This window comes from Neopelma chrysocephalum, unplaced genomic scaffold (genome assembly GCF_003984885.1).
Source record: "Neopelma chrysocephalum unplaced genomic scaffold, ASM398488v2 Primary Assembly neopelma1_59, whole genome shotgun sequence".
NCBI classification, from domain to species: domain Eukaryota; kingdom Metazoa; phylum Chordata; class Aves; order Passeriformes; family Pipridae; genus Neopelma; species Neopelma chrysocephalum.
In genome coordinates this window covers 28,738,253-28,755,518 of record NW_020897714.1, presented here as the reverse complement: position 1 = coordinate 28,755,518, position 17,266 = coordinate 28,738,253, and the positions used below count along the sequence as shown (strand labels likewise).

Below are 17,266 nucleotides of genomic sequence, written 5' to 3'. Positions count from 1 at the left end.
AAAGAAAAAGTTTCATATAAATTTTTAAAATACTGTCATTGCATTTTAGTCCTTTAAAATACTTTAAGTACTTCAGAGAAATGTATTCTGCTTTAAAACTGATATTCCAAGCATAAATGTATGGTAGCCTAATAATCAGTATTTGACTTTTAAGCTCTATATCAAGGCTCCTGGTCAGTGAAGGATGTTTTCTTTGCTAGAGAACAGGCGTGAGGAGAAGGGCTCTGCCCTGTGTACTGCCCTCTCTCCTGGAAATGGGAGTTGTCATGGGGACAATTTGACAGCAGAAAAGAGAAAATTGTGGACGTTGACATAGAGAAACAAAATGTACTTTAAATGAAAAACAGCTACCAATTTCTCCCCCATTGTTTTGAAAGAATGAGGGAGATGGAAAGGAGAGAGGAAGGTTAAGGGGATATTCCTCTTTGCTTTCAAATTTATAGACAATTTATATTCGTAGTCCATATCAAGAATCATCTGTTGTGAGCTGATAAATATCTGTGACTGGTTAGGTCAGCATGCATGGCAGCAATCTCAGCCGCAGATCTTAACATGCTTAAAACCTTCAGGAGGAACATTATCTTCAGGAGGAACATTATCTCTGAGCAAATTCTTTACAAACCAGAATCGAAAAAGCATACATAGATTTGGCTACAGTGCAAACTGCTTTGAAAAAGAATCCGACTGAAAACATTTCCTCCATGAAGTCAATGATAAATGATATGAGAGACATTTCCTGTTCTCTCGTCCGCATTAAGAGTTTGCTTTGCACAGAAACTCAATTACATGCCCTGGAAAGTTCTCCCCACAACATCGTGAAACAATGATATGGTGATTAGAAGAAGAAAATCACAAACTACACATAAACACATGAGAAACACCCTCATGCACAGACTATCCAAGCAAGGGGGAAGAAGCACAGCCGGGTTTCACAAAGCACATGGGAGCGAGATGTGGGAGTGACTGTCAGAAACTTTTCTATTGGCAAGAGAAGTTGATTCTCACCGTTCTGAACAAAATGGCTGAACTAAGAGCATCTGACTGGTTATGCCCAAATACCCTCCTCCTCATCCTAGAGGTGCAGAGGTGGCAGTGGGAGGAAAGCCAGCCCCAGAGCAGCATGGGAATGAAATAAAGAGTTGGTTAGTATTTAAAGTACATAGGTAAGTACAAATACTAGTACAAAGCGTTTAATTCCTTATGCAATATTCTGAGCTACCTTGAGGTACAGCTTTCTTTGCTCTCTTGTAGGCTTTGTCAGCTTTTGAAATGCCCCTATGCAAAGGGAAAGTGCACTCAGACCCTCCTCCCACCCCCTCTCCTCCCTATTGCCCTCCCCTGCAAGGTCTTTGCAAGAATTTCCATAAATGTTTAAATTTTATTTCTCTTTTATATTTTATCTTTTCATTTCATCTGTGAATGCTGTGCTGCATTCATTTGCAAGCATGTAATACAGTTACATTCTGCAAATGGCTTCAGCTGTCTAACATTCACATCAAATTAAGATTAAGGAATCTATTTAATTTGCAGTATTAACAATTTCCCTCTCCTGAAAAAGGTAACACCAACATTTTCCAAAAACACTGCAAAAAATTCAAGCCAGCTGAGGAAGGTATTAAATCAAGATGCAAAAGAAAGCTGCTTTGAAAATCAGAATTTTTCTGTTTGTTTCTTTGTATGCACTCCTTATTGTCTTCCGATGCAGACATCAAAGGAGATTTTTAAAGATCTATTTTTTGCAGTGTGAATATGCAATTGTTTTTTGTCATTTTCCTCTTGTACCTTACCCACGATTTCTGTGTATCACTAGGTTGGCGTTTAAAGGTCTAGACTGAGATGTCTCCCTTCAGACCTCAACAATTTCTAGACGAGTCAGAGGGCAAAGAGGAGCACCAAACATGCCTTCACTTCATTAAGGCAGTGATTAATGATCGCTAATATTTTAATTAAACCAGAATGGATGAGATTACGACATGGGATATGTAATTATGTTGGCATTTTCTGTGCTACCCAAGGGATGGTTAATCTCTCTGATAGTTATCACGCACATGGCTGTGCTTTGTAAATGACACAGGAGGCTCCTCACTGCTTTGGAGATGGTAAATTGATTTTCCTTCAGTTCACGGCCCATTGAGTTTGTGAGGGAGCAGTCTGTGCTCATTTGGCACCGAGGCCAGGATTTCCTCATGGGAAATGAAGGGAACTGCTCATATACAATCCATAGATCAGAAAGCTGATCCTGGAGCATGATTTCCTGCTACTGAAGACAAGAAACAGTCCTGGACACTCCACACACTCAAGCAGTAAACCTGAGCTACTAAAATCTGAGTATGTCAGACAGGACTTGAGTATCGCATTTTAAGAAAGTAATGTTTTTCTCCTCCCTTTCAGTGTGCTCCTTCTTCTCCCCCCACTTAATAACAGGTTGGTACTGGGAACTGTTTGTTCACATTTCAGGAGTTTTCAACAAAGGCAACACAAGAACAACATCCATTTCTGCTTCATAACTGCACTCCAGAATACTATTTTTGTTCCAAGGTACTGCAAGCGGGTCAGGGAAAACTACATATGACTCAAAATAATCACCCCTCACAGTAAAAATGACCTTAAAAACAAAAAAAGAGAGACACATTACCTGGTCAGGGGAGGGCTTGTGGTTGGTTTGGTTGGAATGGGATGAGGATTTGAGGTGGTCATCCTCATAGTTGTCAGCCATTAGCTTCATACGGTTCTGAGTCTATTAAAAAAACAAAAAAGAAAGAATCTCAGTCTACCTTCTAATGTGACCAGAGGGACTAAAGGGAACAGGGTATTTATACTATTCTGCATATCCAAAATCCATACATGGAAAAATATAAGACGCATAAAACATCAGTTGAATTACTGCAGAGAATTCGTAAAAACTGGGGGACACGTTACACACAGTTCACTTTGAGGCTAAATTAGTTTTGCAATTAAATGGCTTATCTGACTTGTGCCTACTAAAACTTGTGTTGTACAAGAAATTAATTTCTTCTAATATATCCTTGGGATTAAGGTTCAATCATAACAACTTGGAGAACAATTCAATGAAAACATGAGTTAGATGTCCCTAAGTCAGTTAAAAAAAAATCCACCAAAAACCCATAAAGTAATCAGTTTAAAAAGAAAAGTAAACAAGCTGAAAAATAGGCCATTACTTAGAGAAGTCCATCCAGTTTCAGTACGCAATTCAGTTCTCAATTGATATATCAAAGAGCAGAAAAATTCTGAGACTGGCCAGAAAAATGTGAATTATACAAAATCCGTCCTGTGAGAAAATTACAAAGTTACTAAATAAATCTTTGGGAAGAAAAAGTGACACAATGAAGATTTATAAACTAAAACCTAAACACAGTCAAGTAAAGAATTAGCAAAATATGAAACAAGTTTCTTAGGTTTTCTTCAACTTCTTGGGAGATTTCAAGTTTCAGAAGACATATAATTTTTAAAACCGCACAATATGAAATAAATTGTGTAAGAATAAATGGAATACTTTACCTTAACAATACCATCCTAGGTAAGCAATTGCAATGAACATGAAAATATACTACATGGCTGTGTCTGCTAAGGAGAGTGTTAGTGAGATAAAGCCCTTTTAACATACTATCCTGAAATGAGGTCCCCAAGCACCTATAAACACACCCCCACAGAAATAAGGAAAGAAATGCACCTGGAAAATGTCCCACTTCCCCAGCAGGACTTACAAAGGCCAATCAGGCAGCAGTGATACTCTGTGAGTAGCCTAGAGGGGACTATGGAAGAGCTGGGTGAGGGTCTTGCAAAGCAAAGAGCTGCTTCCCTTCACGTCAGCTGGGTGCCAGTGCCACTGGGAAATCACACCTGGAGTAGACCCAAAATGGAGGGACAGCACTTCTCAGAGGGCAGACAAAGCCCCATTTTGAGCCTTGTGAAATCCTTGTATTCCAAGGAAATAAAAAGGCTAGCCAGACCTATGTTAGAGATGATACACAGTAAATTATCTACAGCTAGACATATGAAATCATCAGACATGCACTAAAATTAAATGTCTTAAAAATGAAAGCTCAAACCTCACAGTAAAAATGCCAATTGTTGATTCAATCCCTTCGTAACTCCATGGTTTCTCACTGAAAACTCTAATTTTAATGAGCATCTCGAGGCTAGAGAATGCAGATTCTACTTGACTCTATTCAGAGAATCTGGATTTGATTTGATTTTGGATTAATTTAACAAAAGCTAATAGTAAATTGAGCTTAAGCAATAAGCAATTTAATCATGCAAAATTTTTATATTGTTTGCTCTGCTTTGTCAAACAAGCTTTGAATTCCAAGTCTGACTCATCATTCATAAATCACTACTTGAAACATGCTACATTAATCCTTAAACAACCAGTTTATTGTAAAGGCACTTTCTTCATATTTATTATTTTATTATATTTAAGGTTGTCTCTTCAACAGTTTCTTCTTTGCAATGAGAACAACTGATTTTAAATGATTTCACATTTCTTTGGAAATTTTTGGTTTTGATAATAAATAATAAATCCTTACATGACTTTCAGCATGTGTGTGGAAAAAATCTATTGAAAACCAGATGTTCAGCAGAATGTTAGTACAGCACATTAACTTTCCTGAGAGAAAAAGTAGCTCTTCCCAGAGAGAGGCAGCATGTTTTATGGTATTGCGTGAAAAAAAGCCCTATGTTAGCTCATACAGGAAGAGAAGAATATAAAGAACATAAAGACCTAAATATTTCAAAGAATCACAGAATGGGTCAGGTTTGAAAGGACCACAGTGGGTCCAACCTCCCTGCTCAGGCTGGGTCATCCTAGAGCACAGGGCACAGGATTGCATCCAGATGGTTCTAGAATATCTCCAATGAGGGAGACTCCACAACCTCTCCAGGCAATCTGTTCCAGAGCACAGTCACCTGTATAGTAAAGAAGTTCTTCCTGTTCAGGTGGAACTTTCTGTGCATCACCTTCTGCCTGTTGCCTCTTGTCCTATTACTCAGCACCACCAAGAAGCGCCTGCCTCTGTCCTTTTGACACTTTCCCTTTGGATACTGATAGACATTGATGAAGACCCCTCTCAATAGTCTCCTCCCAAGGCTGAACAGACCCAGCTCCCTCAGGCTTCCTTGTAAGAGGGATGCTCCAGTCCCTTAATCATCTTTGTTGCTCTCCACTGGACCCTCTCCAGGAGCTCCTTGTCTCTGCTGTACTGAGGAGCCAGAACTGGACAGAGCACTCCAGATGTGGCCTCACCATGGCTGAGTGGAGGAGCAGGATCACCTCCCTCGACCTGCTGGCAATGCTCTTCCTAATGCACCCCAGGATATCCTCGGCCTTCTTGGCCACAAGGGCACACTGCTGGCTCATGGACAGCTTATTGTCCACCAGCACCCCCAGGTCCCTCTCCTCAGAGCTGCTTTTCAGCAGGTTCCTTCCCACATCTTATCTCTCTTGAGTCTGGTGATGCCCCTGTCCCCCTTCAAATCTAGTTTAAGGTTCTCTCAATAATCCTGCTAAGTCCTAAGCTAAGATCCCTTTTCCCCTTTAAGACACGTGGACTGTATTTGTTGTCGTTGTTGTATAAACTGACCCATGATCAAAACCCACAAAGTTCTGCTGTTTATACCAGTCCTGAAGCCAGGTGTTCATCTGCACGATTTTCCTGTTTCTTGCCCCATCACACCCTGCAATTAGCAGGGCAGCAGAGAACACAGCTTGCGCTCCAGATCCCTTGACCAGTTGTCCCAAAGCCCTGAGCACCCTCTTGACTGCCCTTAGCCTTCTTGTTGGGACTTCATTGCTGCCTACTTGGAAAACCAGGAGCGCATAATAATCATTGCGCTGTACCAAGATGGGAAGTTAGTTGGTAACGTCCCTTCTGTGGGCCCCAGGGTGGCAACACACCTCCCTGTGGGTTGGGTCTGGTCAGCAAAAAGCACAAGTATCCCCCACAGAAAATTCTGAGGTCGAATTGAAGAGGTCGAACACTTCTGTCACTTAACTTCAAGTAGAATAACCTACTATTAATACTTGGCAGGAGGTTTGAGAAGAGGCTGACAGAATTGGTCTGGTTTAGCCTGAAAAAGAGGAGGCTTTTCTAAATTACTTGACAGAAAGAAATAGAGAAGATGAAGCCACACTCTTCCTGGAAGGGAGAGGACAAGGGATGATGGTTGTTAATTGGAACACAAAAAAGTCTCATTAGAGATGAGAAAAATTCTTTTCATAATGAGGCAGATCAAACACCAGAACAGGCTGCCAAGAGACTGTGGCATCCCTGTCTTTGCTCATACTGAAAATGTGACCGGACAAAGCCTTGAGCAAGCTGCTCTAGCTAGTGATGCTCTTAGCAGGTGGCTGGACACAGAGGTCCACTCCAACCTAAAGTATGCTGCAATCCCTATTATTTCAGATTTTCATCTTCAGGTAATTTTATAGCTATCAAAGTTGGAGTTTTCAAATGAAGAGGGAGATAAGTTCCAAAATTCCTCCTACTTGCCAAATATGATTTAGTTGCTTTGTTCCATTACAGCCCTTTGAACATTTTAACTCAGAACAATCTCTGCAGCACTCTGATGATAAGAATTCTATGGAATCTGTTTACCTTAGAGGATATTTCCTATACTCCCCCTTTAATTCAACCTGACCTTTCACTGCTGATGCTGTTAATTTAACAGTGCATGTTTGTGACAAACAAGTCTTGGCAAGAAAACACCCAAATCAGTATTGTTATTTCACTACCGGAAATAATTTATATATGTATCATTGGAATTAGGTAAAACTCAAGAGATGGAAGAAAAGCAGTTTATCTCCTGATGGATACCACGAAGAAATATTTTCCAACATTTAAATTCCAAGCTGTGTTGCAAATAAAATATATAATATTACAATATTTTTATAATTCTTTTAATGTCAAACATGGAAATAAAAAGCTTCTGCTTAGGACTGGAATACCAATGATAGACTTTTAATTGGAAATTTTAAAAATAACTGTAAATACATGAATTGAGTTTCTCTCCTATTGCTCCTCTACAGATGAAAAACCATTCAAAAGGATGGAAATTTCTAGAGCAAATGGCTGTTGCAATGATTTAAAAACAAAACGTTTACTTTACTGTGGGGAACCACTCCAACATCCTGCAGTCCTGAACTGCTTTGTCATGGCACTATTATACAATCCTCTCCCACCTCATGAGGTTATGGCTCAGATCCTAGGGCAAACATTTCTACATCACTGTAAAAAGTATGAACAACAAAGTGGTTTAACCACCGTGTCCTGTGAGAAAATAAATGAGCAGTGCAGAAAAATCGGTTGTGTCAGGAGTGCTTTTGTCAAAAACCTCCAGAGCTGTAAGCAGGACCAGTAGTGGTAACAACCAGATGTCAGATTCAAATTTTGCTTACAAAATACCTGTAATGTATCATTACAGGTACCTTCTTCATGCACTTGAAAAAAAACTGCTGGAATGAAAAAAGCGGGATAAAACTCCACAAACTCAATAGGTTTCCTGATCTCTGTTCAGGTTTCTTAATTTTTTTTTTTTGATAGATTTCATAACCTTACTCCTGGCCCTCCAATTATACTCTTCCCAAAAACCCTACAACTTGTCAAAGCCCTTAACAACGCTCTTTTTTTACTGCCATTAATCACTGTGCAAAAGAACAGTCCCAAACCCTTCAGATTGGTGCCTGTTCTCAAAATTACTAAAGAGCCATTGCACACTCTCAAGCTCCTAACTGAAAGCCAGGAATGACAGTGGAGAACTTGCCACAAGAAGTCTGCAGACCTTGTGTCTATGAACTGCAGGTCTAAAGCATAACATTTGCAAGGGTAACGTATCTAAAAAAAACCCAACTTCCCCTGGTTATATGTCAGACTATACTCTAGAACTATCAAGTCTTGCCCACCCCTCCTTTTCCCTGCCCCGCCCCCAAACTTCTGCAATTATACTTCTGCCTCTCTAATACACTTATTTTTAATGTCTTTCTTGCTTCTTTGCATTATTTAAGTCTGTCTTCTTCCCAGTTCCTTGCTACAGCAGGCAGTTATACTGCAAGAAAAAAGCACAAGGGGAAAATGAGAGATTAACTTGTTTTAATCATGAATGTGAATTATCAGGATTCTTTTAAACATGCTCTGTTTGGTTGTTTCATGGTCCTGCAGTGATTTCACTATATTTTCATCACTTTTTTCTCGGTACCATATGGTTTACTTCTGCCTAAATGTTTGGGTAAACAAGGAAATTGCCACAGAGCAGACTGTTTTTAACATAACTAACACCTGAAAACTTTCATTGCAAACTGCACATGTACACTATTTTAGCTGCCTAAACTGTAGTCATAGTGAGTTTTTAAAGAATCACTAAGTTCCTCATTCATGGATGTACCGATTCAAAGCACGCTCTCACCTGTAGGTTCTTAAGAGCAAGGTATTTTCTGTTCCCTGCAGGCTATACTGGTGGCTTGTTTGTGCACCTCAATCCTAAAGACCAAATTAATAGATTTTATCACAGCTAAATTATTACACGAGAAAAAACAGAACTGATGTTGATCCACAAATCGTAGGGGAGAGTCAGAGACATATTCTGGAACATAGCTGGTAAAGCCTAGAGGAGTGCTGTCCAGGTCTGACAAACTCTTTATTGGGGAATTCCACATATAAATTTGAAACCCACAGGTTAAACTACAGACATTGTTTATAATATATTTTACAGAATGTTTTTATTTGAAAGCTTGCACGAAGTTGTATGTTATAATGAGAGTACATACCTTTCTTAAGCATTTCTGCAGGACAGCTAGTGTTCTGGTAACCATTACCCTGGCAAGTTTTTGAAACCAAGTTTTATTCATAGGGATCACACATTTCTGTATCTCTGGACAAGCTTTCTAATAAACAACAGATACCAGCTCATAAGCTGTGCATTCTCTCTATTAATCTAGTCTGCTTCATATGTTCATTGCAGTAACTTATTCAAAGAGTTTGCATCAAATTGGTTGCTCCACCATGAAAGACAGCACAAACCATGACATCAGTGACTACTTTCTCATTTTCTGTAGAATATTTGCGTGGGGTAATTTCTGGTTTTGCTAACCAGTCTAAACAAGCTTTATTAATCCTTTAATGTAGAGTTTTAAAAGCCCCACATTAAGTAAATATTAATATAATGACTGTACTTGTGACAAATGGGTATGTGGTGGAGGCAGAGTGTCAGCAAGTTAAAGGAGTCATCCCATTTCAATCTGAGTTGAATGTTTCACTGGAAGCACATGCCTGCAGAAGCAACAGTTTAGAAACATTTTTATCACTAATAACATAGAAAAATAATGAAGAAACTGCATTATTTTTCTTCCTAAGTGTGTGTCAAATTCAGTATCTCTGAAAATTATATAATTGCAAAGATTTTCAGATAGTTCTTTTCTATTTGTTAAAAACCTGCAGTGAGCCATAATCCCTGCAAATGTCAAACCACCTCCCTGCCCAAATCTGGCTGTCAGAAACACAGAAAGAATAATTCCTCCTTGCCTGTTATTAGAATATGATGCCCTGCATAACTACCTTGAATATATCTACACCTACCTTGAGCATTGGGACTCTGAAAGATTGTTTCAAGTATTTTACTCTATGCCCCCTTCCCATTCATGATATCTAATAATCTGGGAGATATTTTTCAAATTTGTAAAGAGATGATACATGCTGAGTTGTCACTTTTGTTTGTAAGGTTTAAAAGACACATGGTTAGTTAGGTTTGGCTTTCATTTTGGCTATGGTTAAGATTAGCAACTGAGATTTCTCTACTAGCAGCAAACAGTACAATGTTCAGCTGCAGAGAAATGAAAACCATTCCCGTTACTAGAGTTCTGTACGTCCTGGAGCCTGTGCTTTTGTGAGCTCAACAAAGAACATGTGCAGCTGCTGGGGTTTGTCAAAGCCTGAAGGACTTAACAGATTCTACCTGAGATACTGGCTTCTGCATTGGCTGTTGGCAATGTTACAACAGCATTACATTATAAAGTGAAAGACTTTATGGGCTCAGCTAATTTCTGTGTTTAAAGATTTCGTTTTTCTGCTCATCTCCCCACAAGTGCTAATTACCGAGAAACTGCATTCTGGAGAACTCATATTCAAAAAACCTTTGAACTAAACAAAAGGAGGCAGATCATCTAGATATGGCATTCTCTCTGAGACTTGACAGATGTAGACATATGTGGATGGGATTAAAAAATAAACTTTGAACTGAAATTTTCCCTGTACTGAAATGTGTCTCTTGGAACTTAGTTCCTTAGGAGATGAACAAATAAGTAACTATGGAATTGCCCAGTAATAAAGTTTATTGAAATCTATTGCTCTAATTCCTCTATAAAGAAAACCAGTGACACACACAAAAAAAATAATCCAAATCAGATCAGTGTTTGGGACTCCTTTTTGTGTTACACCATATGAACATTTTAGTATATGCTCCTTTAGCTCTCTTTAGAGATGCCTCAAGCTGTGTTTAAGACTGACTGATCAGTAGTAATAGAACTGCCTTTCTCAATTACTTGTTTCACAAGAGCTGGAATCTGCCCAGCCACAGGTTTCAAAGGAAACTAACTAACTAACTAACTAACTAACTATCTCCTCTCATGGTTAACTACTCAGGACCAAACTAAGTACGTTTCTTCTTTGGCATCTTTCCACTGCATGTAAGGGTCTTAGGCAGAAATAAACTTTTTCCTGTATCTCAAAGATGTCTGAGCAAGGGTTGGAGTCTGAGAACATTCACCATCATACTGTAAATACCTGATTTATACTGAATGGATGGCCTATGCATCAAAAAACCCCTTTCAGGCAGGATCAACAGGACAAATGGTAACCCATGACAACAGCCTCAGAGAATCCTGGATCCCTCACAGCAGACAACCCAAGAAATTATTTACTGAAATTGATCTGAAGACACGACAGCAAACAAAATGCTGTTTTAATTCTCAAGACAGAATAAGAGATCTGGTTATATTCACATTCCAGTATTGAGTATATAAAACCTCTATACTCTAGGTTTAAAGTAAGCAGGTAAGTATTTTTTGTGTTATGAGCTTGCCCTATGGTGCAGTTTGTTAGGGCAAGTCTTAGTTCCATACCATGCCAGAGCAGATCCTGACTGCAGAAGAGAATAAGATCAGTATCCTTTACTGCCACATGCCCTGAAAACAGAAAAGCCTCATTTATTTAAATTAGTTTAACAACAATTAGCTTTTTTGCTAAATTATGCTGCTACATCCACGCTCAGTCTATTGTGCTGTCTTAACTACTTCTTTAATCAGTGAAGAACTGATTTCTTTTGCAGACAGCATGGCTACCCTTGAAGAGCATATGAGTCCACTTTATTACCCATTTTATCCCGGCTAATGAAATCTGCATGCTTTGGATTTGTATTCTCCATCTTCTAACCATGGCCTTCAACCCTATAATAATCTCTTTCTCCAGCCTGCCTCCCCCATGGTGTCTCCAGGCAAGAGTCAGCTGGGACCAGTGTGAAAGTATGTATGTTCTGAATGGCCAGCCATATGTGTATGCTACAGCCAAACAAAATATATCACGGCTCAATTCTTCTTGCCTTTCCCTGTGTGGGAGCTGTACTTTGGGTTTTTTTCACCTCTACCCAGCTGTGGATGTTAATTAAGTTCCTATAAATTACACAATCTTTGAGACTTCTTTCCCTCTGTCAAATTCGGTTGAAAATGATCAATAAATTGAAAAGTTACTGGATGGGAACTACAGCTCAGCTAAGCAGATGGATAGTGCTGTCACTTAAACTCTTCTTTGGAGGAGTCCAAACTAGCATGTTTTGTTTGACTTGTAAGAATTTGGATGTAGATTCCCAATATATCCTTGCATTAAATATTGCACAGAAGTGGAATTTTCTGATGCTGTGGTACATGCCTTTCTTTAAGATTCTGGGAGGCTGAATTGCTACAAATTCTCAAGTGAACAGGAGCAAGCCTCTCATGTTTAGTTCATGTGTCTGCTGAATGTTTAATGTATACAGTTTATTGTCTCTTTAACCTACTTTAATACATACCACCAATGAAAACTCACTTGGAGAAAAAAGTGAAATGCTACTTCTATAATAATGCAAAAGGAAATACCAGTCTTTGTCATGGTCCTCATTACCCAAACTGTTGAAAACTCCTGATTGCACTTCCCTCTTTCTCGTTTTTCCCTTCTCACGGTGTGTTTGTGGACCCAAGCTAAAAATTTCATCTTATATTTTACCAAACAACAGAAAAGCAAAGACAAAAAAGCAGTGAGGAAAAAATAAGCTGAAATGTACTTTGGAGCATAAACTCTTCCTAAAAACTTTGATAGGTTGGTGACATGTGTTTCACAAAGCAAAATGTAGAAGATATCTCACGTTATGCTGTAGTTGGAAACACATTCCAATATATTAATGATTCTGTGATTACATTAAACTTGCACAATTTAAGCATCAACACTAAATACTACAGATAAGGTTAGTCTTACAAAATCTATAAAAAAACTTGAAGGTAAAACCCTTCAACTACCTATATCATATCCCATAGAACAGGCAAATATTTTTATCAAAAACAGAACAACCTTTGTTTGACATCTTGATGGGACTCCTGCTTTGTTATGACTCTTCACTTGAAATTTCTCCTTCCCTTTTCACTTCAGCTTCACTCCACACTCTGCTCATCTTACCATCAACTACCATACTCTGTCCCCCTTTCCTTTGTTATTCTATTTGGTTCTCCTTTCCAAAATAAATCCACTTGCATTTGCTTCACAAAGCTGCCTGTATAATACAACCACTTCAGTCACTCTGCCTTTGTCTCAGCCTTTCTCCTAGTCTGAAACAAGAAAGTTCTCAGTTCAGTGATACCTATGAAAACCCATTGGTAAAAATCTCATTTAGGAATTTACGTAAAAGATGCATCCTACTGTAAAATCTTGAAACCTAGTCATGACTCCCTGGTTCAACAAAATCACTTGTAGGCCATCTGCTCATGTGTATCTACATACACCTTTCCTAGCTGACATGATTTGGAAGTTTTCCAATCTTTGTCTATTGTGATTGTATCTTTACAACAAATATAGTAAAAGCATTCCTTTATCCAGCAATTTTTATTTTTGGAAGGTACATATCAGTGTTTTGACCACAGCTCTTTTATTGTTATATATTTTTATTGTTACACGACTCGCCACTTCAATTGCATTTGCCTGCAGCTTCAAAAAGTTGTTATTAGCAAAACCCCCTCCCCTCTATACATGCTGTTCTTGGCAAAAAAGTAGTTATGTACAGATACAAATTCCTAGATGCTAAAGTGATGTGAGCTGCTCAGTATCATCTCAACAGACTGTCTGTAACTACCCAGAGCCCAGCTCTGGGTGTATACACGAATGTGTCTGTGTCTACATGATATAAACAGTGTTGATAGCAACTGTTTAAAAAAACATACAATGAAACCTCAAGACTATTTATGCTTGATCTCAAAATAATTTTAAAAGCTGCTGCATATAAAAGAAAAAGAAACCCAGTATTATTCTTTTTGTGCCTTTCTTTCATCTTTGAATCTAGGCAAAATCCTGCATGGTAACTGCTGGAGGGAAGAGTTGAAAGGGCATTTCCTTTGACAACCAACAGAGCTTTGCTACCCCAAACTAAATTAAAGTTAAGAATTTTTTCTGTATGGCCAATTACTAGGGTTGACATCCACCTAGAAGAGCCTTGCCTCATAATATCCATACAAACACACAGACATTACATTCCTGTCTGTCCACACCATCTGTGCGTGTGGTCCGCAGACACAGGATTCCTGTCCATCCTCACTGTCCCTGTGTTTGGTCCACAGAGGCAGGATTCCTACCCAAGCACACAGCAGCACATGTGCAGTACAGAGTTGGACAGATGATTCTTGTCCATTCTCCCTGCTCTTGCACGCAGCACACGAGCAAGGAGGACCACAATAAAACACTTTCTTTTCTTGTTCTTCCAGCAGAAGTTGATTTTTCCTATTCAATCTGTGTCAAAGCTTAGATAATAAGCTGGAAAGACTGAAAAACCATTTCGTTTTTCTACTGTATTCATTCCAAAATTATTCTTACTAAGAAAAGAAATTCTTGTCCTTTCTACAAAATTCATGGCACACAATGTGTGGAAATGTGCCAGCTTGGCCAGATGAATTTCTCTAAGGTGTCTGCATTCCAGACACTATTCCCATCTTCGCCTGCTCTATTCCTAACCTGTTGTTTTTCTGTGACTTACATTAGATGATGACATTACATATGAACAGAGGCCCACCCAATGGGCACTGTAAAGCTTAGAAAAAAAGTCTTAAAAAATTCCATCCGTGTTACAGTACCAATAAAATTTTTGTGAAGAAGACACTTGAAAGGTGCACAAACTGAAGATCTCTATGTATAAATAAATATATTTCCCCTTAGGAAAAAAAAAGACAAAAAAAACTAAAATGAGAAGATTTAGTCCTTATTATTTCCACAGAGCAAATAAACCTCTGCAGGCTTCCAAGTTTTAAACAACTTATGTATGTGTGTGTTCTAAAGGATCATTATATTGCTTTTATTATTTTTTCAACACCATTAATGTCAGCAGTTGGCAGAAGTTTGGGTTGCTAGCTGTAATAAAGGAGGCGAAGCCAAGATTACATCTTCTAGTGTTTAGGAGATGGAGGGCACACTGGCTTGGCATCAGAAATTATGGTTATAATTCATGTTAAGATGAAAAAAGGGAGAAGAGTAATTTCTTAAACTACTAAAAGGATTAAGAGTGGTACAACAGCAAAAATTAATGTTTTAAAAAGTTAAACTCCCCCACTCCATAATAAAAATCCACTGTAAAAACAAGGTATACCTAGGGTGTTCAGACCCTGAAAAGAACTTGTCTGGAGTTAGCTGTGAGAACTCCATTTATTTTTTGTTTACTCAACTACAGGAAATATTTGTATTCACACTAAGACAGACAGGCATTGGTGGCAAACAGAAAGAAAGAGAACAAAAGACTAGGTTCTGTGACTGTAAAATTGTACTCAAACAAAGAGAACAAAACCTCTAATAAAATAGCTACCCCTTAACCAAGGCTGTATTCAACATAAAAGACCATTACTTCTCCCAGGCACCAGTACTGTGATCAGAGTTTAACACATATTTGGAGACTAAAGCTTTACAGAAGTTGAGAGACTAACATTTACTTATACTGTTGACAACCTAAAATTGTGCAACATGTTACTGTAAAGGTAAATTACTTGTATTTATAACTAGGGGTACTTGATCAGGAAATTGATCTTATATCCCCATGATAAATGTTCGATTATGCCAAGTAAAATCATACTGCAATCTTCTGATAGTTGAGTTTGAGACTTACTTTGTCTTCATGCACAATTTTGTACTAATCCCTGAAAGGACACACAGCAACCATTCCTTTATTTTGTGTTCAATGCAGGTCTGCTCAGAGACAGTTGAACACAACTGCCCGGAAGATGATCTGCCAAAATCATTAACTCGGACTTGACAGCATCATCTCCAGACTCTCATTCAAGGGAGGGACTGGAAGCAGAATCTCCATCAGTATCAACTTTCTCATCTTGTACCTTTCAGAGTTGGCAGCTGCTTCCACACTCCTCACAGCTTCCCAAGTCAGCAGCCAGCAGAAAAATCTCCATCCCCTCCCTACATTCACAAATGTCAAGCGGCAAAACTGTGACCTCCAGGGAAAAGCTTTTCTCTGGTTGTGAATATTTTTTCATCTTAGAAAAGGTCTGCAGAAAACATCACGTACTTATTAAGGAGTAAAATGCATCACTTGTTCAGCACCAAAACATGAATAGTAATTTTTCTAAGTCTTGGATTCTTCAGAACACACCACCATGAATTTAACAGAACTGAGGGCAAACTGCAGCCACCAGCACCCACCCATTTGCAGAAGCTAATGCAAGTAACTGATGTTTAATTTCATAAATCTATGTCTCCTTTTGACAAACCTGTTATATTGCCCTAGCAATTTCCACAACTTGCTATGTAAATTAGGGAAGAGTTACTATCAACAAACTAGTCCTAATTGACAGCATATATCTTAGATTTCCAACTGCAGGATGAAACTTCTATTTTCCCCTGCAATACATATTCATTACCCTGAGATCTGGTGTACTGGAGTAGGCTCAGACTGTTTCAAATAGGGAAACGATTTTCAGAATTTAAGGAGCTTAATAGAGTGGATAAGAAAAATATCTGCAGACTGAGAGGTATTTCAGTATTCAAAAATATCTGAGATTACTGTTCATCAACAGTTCACTGTTTACTGAAGCTGAAGTTCATTCCATACAGTTGAGACTTAATTTTTTCCATTATCAATTTTTAAGATGGTGGGGATTAAAATTCTCTTTTGTAGACTATGCATTTTTCTCTTCTTGAGCAAAAAAAGCACTGATTTATTATGTTACTCCCAAAATAACACAGTAAAATCACAAATATGCAATATATTCTATCTTATAGATCATTAATTTTCATTACATATTTCTATTTTTTCCATCATTCCCCCTTCAAGTAAAGAACACATCACTAACACATTAAGTCATACAACTGTTAATCTGTAATCTACTTGAAACCTTCTACATATTTGGTTTATGAACCCAATCAGTCACCTCATATCTCTGACTTCACCTTCTCCTTTACACATTTTTGGAACACACCTTGAATCATCTATCACCTCACCAGTTACAAACCTCACACAAATTAAAACCAATACTAAAGCTGGTAGAATGCCTTTCAGCTTTCTGCCACTACACTTCTACTGACTACCAATATGTGAATTGCTTTTTATATAAGATAGTTGTTGATGTCACAGGTTTGTTAACCTTTTCATCCAAAGGCAAGTAACCACAAATAAAGTCTACTTCATAGCATCAGCACGAAACTGTTCAGTGTGTTGTGTGTTCCCCGGGGAATAATACCAATAAATGCAGGAAGAGATAAGCATATTGTACCAAATTAGCACATTTTGAATGAAGCTGAGGTAAAGAGACACGTGTCTCCTAGACAATTGTCAGTGTGTCAGGTAAAACAGCCCAAATGAACAGGACTAATTTAATACAGAAAAACCTGCATCCAATCAATGAAATACCAGTAAGGATGGTTACACATCCATCTTGGAAAATCACAGTATTTTTACTGAGTTCAAACAAGTAATTCAAAACCTTCCTGTATCTGAAATTTTGGTGTGAAATTGATGCTTCTTCCCAAAA

General features: G+C 38.3%; 1 protein-coding gene across 11 annotated transcripts in view; it reads right to left on the bottom strand.

Moving 5' to 3' along the window:
* ERC1 (ELKS/RAB6-interacting/CAST family member 1) overlaps positions 1 to 17,266 on the bottom strand; it is a 283,422-nt gene that overhangs the window by 31,096 nt on the left and 235,060 nt on the right. For 9 of the 11 annotated variants that reach the window (XM_027680687.1, XM_027680693.1, XM_027680688.1 and 6 more), the window contains one exon: positions 2,636 to 2,737. In XM_027680687.1, coding sequence (XP_027536488.1) covers positions 2,636 to 2,737 — 102 coding nt within the window. Of the gene's footprint in view, positions 1 to 1,005; positions 1,073 to 2,635; positions 2,738 to 17,266 lie in introns of all 11 variants that reach the window. The other 2 variants (XM_027680696.1, XM_027680698.1) reach the window with 1 other exon arrangement.